Below are 6,553 nucleotides of genomic sequence, written 5' to 3' on the forward strand. Positions count from 1 at the left end.
ACGATTCCAGTATGCAAGAGAAGGAACTGCCTTTTCGGGAGCTGGTCGGGAGGCTGACATACTTAGCCATGAGCACCAGACCCGACATTTCTTACGCGGTGAGTCATCTGGGCCAGTTCAACAACTGCTATGACGAGACCCACTGGAAGGCAGCCAAACGTGTCTTGCGATACCTAAAAGGGACATCGAATCTTGGACTGTCATTCAGGAGATCTACCAAACACCTCACTGGCTATGCTGATGCGGATTGGGCGAATTGTCTAGACGACCGACGATCCTATACGGGTTATGCTTTTATATTGAACGGATGTCTCATATCATGGGAGTCCAAGAAGCAGAGGACCACTGCCCTTTCGTCTACTGAAGCCGAATACATGGCTGTATCAGACGCCGTGAAGGAGGCCGTTTACCTTCAAAGATTTATCAGCGACCTCGGTTTCGAGTTACCAACTAAACTGACGATCTTTAATGACAACAACGGAGCCCGGAAACTGGCGGAGAATCCTGTCTTCCACGCCAGAACCAAGCACATTGATGTTCGCCATCACTACGTACGCGAGGTGATGGAGAGCGGAATTTTGAAGATAGAATATGCACCTACCGAGCTGATGGCCGCAGACATTCTCACCAAGGGACTTCCAAGGTTGAAGCACGAGAGATGTCTCGATCTCTTAAATCTAAAGCCCGTCTAACTATTTCACAGACGTCGTGTGCTCATCGAGGGGAGGTGTTCGAGCCGAATCCGGATTGGTGGCGATTCCCAGCGCGACATCTGGAGGACCATTATCCCATAGAGTTGCCTATCTATCTAATGGTTGATTTAATGTTCTTTCGATACGGTAGTCAGTCTGTCCTAGTCCGTGTTCACGATACGTCTTGTCCGGACAGCTCCTTCTGTATTCTAACGAAATATACTGTGTTATCATACAACCACCGAATCATCACTTGCATACCGCTCGACGGCCTTCCTATTTCCCGTAACACAAACACAATTCGAATCTGACGTATAAAATTGATACCTTCACATGGGGTGTTGAACACCCCAAGAGCAGGAATTTTTTTGAAGCCTCAAAACTAAAAATTTCATACTTTAGGCTAATGGGTATCATTTTCCAGTGTTTAATGTATGTACTTGATTTCTTTCAAGCCTATTGGAGCCTCCATTTCGCCGTACCCAACGTTCAAAGTGTGTGGGGTGTACAACACCCCGTGTGCAGATAACGTTCGAAATCGCGGACGTGTGCCAGTTAAGGGTTAAAGTCTATCCAGACAAATTTGCATCGCGCATAAACATAAGCGTAAGAAATTGATTGGTTCAGATATATGTGCAAAAGGAAATAGACCAATCCATCTCTTTATGCATATGCTTATGCACCTATGCAAGTTTGTCTGGATAGACTTTAAAAAAGCAGCGCCAAGTTTTTTACAAGAAAAATTTATTTATTTTATTTTAATTAAATATTTTTATTTTATAATGTTACCTCTTTAATTCTTTGTGATTAAAATGATTAAATGATTCTTTGTAATATTATAATTTTATCAAGGAGAATTAAAACTACTACCACTTGGGTTGATAGAAAGATCCTCAGGAATACAAAGATACATACCACTTGGGTTGAGTTAGGTAACACAATTTTGTTTTATTTTTTAAGAGTAGTTGCACTACAATTATTTTTCAAAGCAATATATATATTCTCTTTGTAGTTGGCGTAATTTAAAGATTTAATATATTTTTTTGAAATATATATATCACTTGGATTGAGTTTGGTAACACAATTTCGTGATATAATAATAATTTTGTTAAGGTATATATATAATATATATATTCTTTCTTTGTAATTGGCGCAGTATTAAAAGATTTCACATATTTTTTTTTTTAAATAGATACCACTTGTTATTTAGGTTTTTTCGAGGTAGATATCACTTGGATTGAATAAAGTAACAATTTTGTAATTTAATAATTTTGTGAGACAATTTTTGTGAGACAATTTTGTGAGTCTTTGTATCTCGAAAAATACACTGAGAAAAAAATTGTTAATCCCAAGAAATATTTAGTCCGATACGTTCAACTAAACATTTTAGTTAGTTAACTAAATATTAGTTGTTTCAACAATTTATTTCGTTTCCTTAATCAAGAATTAATTAATTCAACTAATGTTTAGTTAACTAACTAAAATGTTTAGTTGAACGTATCGGACTAAATATTTCTTGGGATTGACAAATTTTTCTTCTCAGTGTATGTTCTCTCTGTAATTGGCGCTGTAATTTAAAAAAAGATATCATTTCTTTTTTGTAATTGTAAATAGATCACTTGAAGCGCGACTCATTTTTGATAAAGTGTGTATCACTTGAGTTATAATTTTTTGGAATAAAAATACTACTGCTTAGGTTTTTTCGAGATTTTTCGAGATACAAAGATTACGTCTACCACTTGTTACTTCGGTTTTTTTTAGGTAAAGATACTACTGCTTAGGTTTTTTCGAGATTTTTCGAGATACAAAGATTAGGTCTACCACTTGTTACTTAGATTTTTTTGAGGTATAATATTACCACTGTTTTTTTTTAGGTAACAACATATACACTACTATGCGTGTACTTGGCGCCTTTCTTTACCTTTTTTTAAAAAAGGTAATTTTGTACGGATATCACGCCTTTTTGTAGTATTACGCATTTTATAAACATTATGTACAGAGTGTTATTTCGAGGTATAATACTACCACTTTGTTTTTTTCGAGGTAGAAATTTACATGCGCGTTTAGCTTGGATTTTAACATATGTATTTTCCTTTGTGCATATATTATTGATTAGCTTAGAGATATAGAGATAGAGAGAGAGATAATAGCTTATATAAATATATCAAGAAAAGCTTCGCTTCTTTCTCTTTACCAAAAAACAAATTACAGCCAAAAACACATCATTATAACAAAAAAATATATGGATAGACAATGACCAGATAAAAAACTATTTTTTAATACAATTAAAAAGTATTATTATAAATTAATATACCAAAAAGCTTTTTGGCGAGTTATTACACGTTTTATAATTTTTAAATAATTCATCCACGCGTAATTTGTAACTACATAATTAGGTAACTACATGTCACAGAATAGTTTATTAAACTATACTATTTTATTGAGTTTAAAGTTTCCAAAAATTACATAAATATGCTTATTTATTGATTTAAAAAAAATTGTGTTGTATCCGATGTAAGTCAAGCGAATTGGATAGATTCTTTTATATGTACAAGTCTGATACTATTGTTACATTATCGAGATATCACATGACAAGCTTAGAGATAAATAAAATATATAAAGTATCATAAGCTTTCTATACCGAAGTTTTAGAGAAAATTTGTATCAATATTACGTAGAATATTTCGACACAAATTAATTGATAGTCGTAACAAAGATAATCGATTTAAAAATATAAATGAAACAGCTTAATATAGATTATTATAAATTTGATATCACATTAGAATCAAATTACAATATGCTATTATACATCATATATTAATACAGATTTAAATATAGCGGGATTTATAATAAATTAGCTGCGAAAGTAACATCTGAACAATATTTTTACAACAATAACGTGATTATATTACAATTTGGTACTGGCTGGTTGCAATAAAAATTACATTAATAATTCGAGAACTGTTATAGCTCTTACAGTATTATACTTAAGCCCTATATACAGTATAAACTCATATAGATTGTTAGTTCCTGTACTTGAATTTTCTTACTTCTGCAATATATCAATGAGAATGCGTCACATATATATTATATATATATCGTGTTTGGAATAAAAATTATATCATTATATTTCTTCTGCAAAATGATCCACTTCACCATGATCATGAAGTACCGACACCACGCTGCAAGAATTTTAGGGAATAGGAAAACGAGTGATACATATAGTTCAAAAAAATGAGTATAACACAAAAGATATGGAGAACAATCTTACTAAATCTCTTAACCCTTAGTACGATCGTTATTCCATACGTTTACAAAATATTGCACGGAAAAAACGATAACAATAATGAGTATAGTATCCACAAAACTCTTGAACATATTTATGTTATGATTCTGTTCACCAGATTCTCTTTGCTTCCTCACAACTTGTTCTACAATCTGCTGTATACAATTCAATTTCTCACCATGTTCTATCACTTGATGCTCTACTTCTTTCATTATGCCAATTAACCTAAAATAAATATATTTAATTATGTATTATCATCGATTATAAATTTTGCGCGCATTACTATAAAGTTAATAATTCACGATGCTTTTGTTATATTTTAATATTCTTACCTAGCAGTTGAACGTCTTCTTTTTCCTAAAGATTGACTAGAATCAGTATGTGCCTCTGCAGATGAGCTTCCAGAATCATGAGTCTCTGTCAAAGGCATGTTATTTGATAGCTGCCTCTTAGAAGATTTGAGGACTGATAAGGAGGAACGTGATTCAGCTTGTAATAATAGAATCTGCAATGATTTTGTAATTTACATAATTAATCAAATTTAAATATGCACAATGATATATTTTAAAAGCTTCATCCGTGGTTAATATGAGGTGCTAACATTAGCTAGAAATTTTTTTAATTAATTTTTGAAAGCTATGTCTTGACTTTTTTGCTAAGAAGCTGTTTTTAGTACTCAAACTATCTAAACAAATGTTTTCTGGATTATAGTAAACGTATGTGTTAATTAAAGCGCAAATAACAGTAAATTAAAATCTTACTCCTGTCCGCTTGTCCGTTATTAAAAAATCAATCCATCCCAATATCCTGAAATAGTAGCTAAAGTTTCCTTTCCTAAGCGTATTCGTCCCACAACTTGGTTCATTAATTCCGCACCGCCAAGAAACGGCTAAAAATATTATCATATAATTAAATTAACATTATTTTTAACATCAAATTAACATAATTAAACATTATTACTGTAACGTAAAAAATAATTAAGATCTATCAGCTTTTAAATCGCGATTTTATTAAAAATTTTGGTAATTATGCAAAAAAGCAGCAAAATATACTATTTGTTACCTTAAGTTTAAATTCTAATTCAGTTTGATAACCGGTTTTCTCACATATTATGTTGACTTTTCCACCGAGTTCCATAGACAACGTTCCCATAAGAATGCCTTTGCAATGTGCATAAGGAATTGTCATTGTATAATCTTCACCTCTCGGCAGCATTGTTAATACAGCAATGCCATCCAAAACTGCAGAAGTGGAATTTCCTGTAAAAGTTTGACATATGTGTTATTAGGTAACGCTATTAATATAAGTATCAGACAGAAGTATTAATATTACATCCTTGAAACGATTCAAGTATATCTGCAAAGACATTTTAATTCTCAATGCATAATGTTGAATTCAGTATTGAGAAAATATTCTATTCAAAGTCGTAACTTACGAGATATCCGTCACGTATCAAGATTGATTATTACTACTTTTACGCGAGCCGTTACTTTTGTAGTACAATAATAAATTAATTAATAACTTACGATAATTCCTTCGCATAAACGGGAGGACTCCTCGGCATCAGAGCTCCCTGCCGTCAATATAAAATTGATCTTTGATGTTTCCGAACCGCTTAACGCTTCGGCTGTAGATGGTAGCATCTCGTTAACAGTATTGAATGTGCCGTCGTAGCTATCCGACTCGTTTCTCTGTAATAATATTTGTAAGAAAATGTAAACACTCGCATAGTTAGTAATATCGCATAAACGTAGTTAGTATTAGTAATAATAATAAAATAAAATAACAGTAATATATAGAATAATAGATAATAATATAAATAAAACAATTACCTTGAATTAATCGTCGCGTCGCGTAATAATAAAGAGTCACACGGTCGGTCTCGCTCCGACACTACCGTATCTCTCGATAGGTTAAGTGAACTGACTGTGACGTGACAGCACGCTGAACGCACTAACTATCTGCACTGCGCGCAGTACATCTGCACTGCGCGCAGTACAAACACGTATATGAACGCACTATATCTGCACTGCGCGAAAGCGCCGCCAGTGGCGAAAAAGTGAAAGGGACATTTTCTCTGATCATGTGATCAAGTTATCGCGGCGTTAGGAGGAGTATCTTAAATAAAATTTTTCACATTTGGACTTTTGCGTCGCAATATCTCCGCTCGTAGGGCACGTAGCGGAATATTATAAGAGAAACCCCCCCCCCTATTTCGACCCCAAGCTGTCGATCAAGCCTACTTAGAATTTGATCCGTTCACTCGTTTATCGAGATCTCAACATCTCGAGTACTCGCAACCCGTCGCGTCGCGTAAAAGAGTCACGGTCGGTCTCGCTCCGCGTGTACTTGGCGCGAGACACTACCGTGTCTCTTGATATCACTTGGATTGAGTTTGGTAACGCAATTTCGTGATATAATAATAATTTTGTTAAGATATATATATATATATATATATATATATATTCTCTCTTTGTAATTGGCGCAGTATTAAAAGATTTCACGTATTTTTTTTTAAATAGATACCACTTGTTATTTAGGTTTTTTCGAGGTAGATATCACTTGGATTGAATAA

At 33.5% G+C, this 6,553-nt stretch overlaps 1 protein-coding gene across 2 annotated transcripts; it reads right to left on the bottom strand.

The window, feature by feature from the left end:
• Positions 1–3,107: 3,107 nt before the first annotated feature.
• LOC139781982 (uncharacterized) lies at positions 3,108–6,063 on the bottom strand. 2 transcript variants are annotated; one of them, XM_071720873.1, is made up of 6 exons: positions 5,505–6,063; positions 5,085–5,237; positions 4,740–4,867; positions 4,311–4,483; positions 4,157–4,203; positions 3,108–3,874 (listed from the first exon to the last, which is right to left on the bottom strand). In XM_071720873.1, exons 1-6 carry the CDS (start codon positions 5,518–5,520, stop codon positions 3,780–3,782), a joined length of 612 nt encoding a protein of 203 aa, XP_071576974.1. In that variant the 5' UTR covers positions 5,521–6,063; the 3' UTR covers positions 3,108–3,779. The 2 variants fall into 2 exon arrangements, 1 of the variants encoding a protein (XP_071576974.1); XR_011720746.1 differs by having other exon boundaries at positions 3,108–4,203; positions 5,041–5,237; positions 5,505–6,049.
• Positions 6,064–6,553: the final 490 nt, after the last annotated feature.

Source organism: Temnothorax nylanderi, unplaced genomic scaffold (assembly GCF_030848795.1).
Source record: "Temnothorax nylanderi isolate EJ_2023f unplaced genomic scaffold, tnyl_v1.0 TNYL_tig0378_pilon, whole genome shotgun sequence".
NCBI classification, from domain to species: Eukaryota; Metazoa; Arthropoda; class Insecta; order Hymenoptera; family Formicidae; genus Temnothorax; species Temnothorax nylanderi.

Excerpts from the sequence above, each read along its gene's own strand:
- LOC139781982 (XM_071720873.1), bottom strand. Across the intron at positions 4,204-4,310 it reads AGAAGACGTTCAACTGCTAG|GTTAATTGGCATAATGAAAG; the intron begins GTAAGAATATTA and ends TATTTATTTTAG. Across the intron at positions 3,875-4,156 it reads GCATCAAGTGATAGAACATG|CGTGGTGTCGGTACTTCATG; the intron begins GTGAGAAATTGA and ends AAATTCTTGCAG.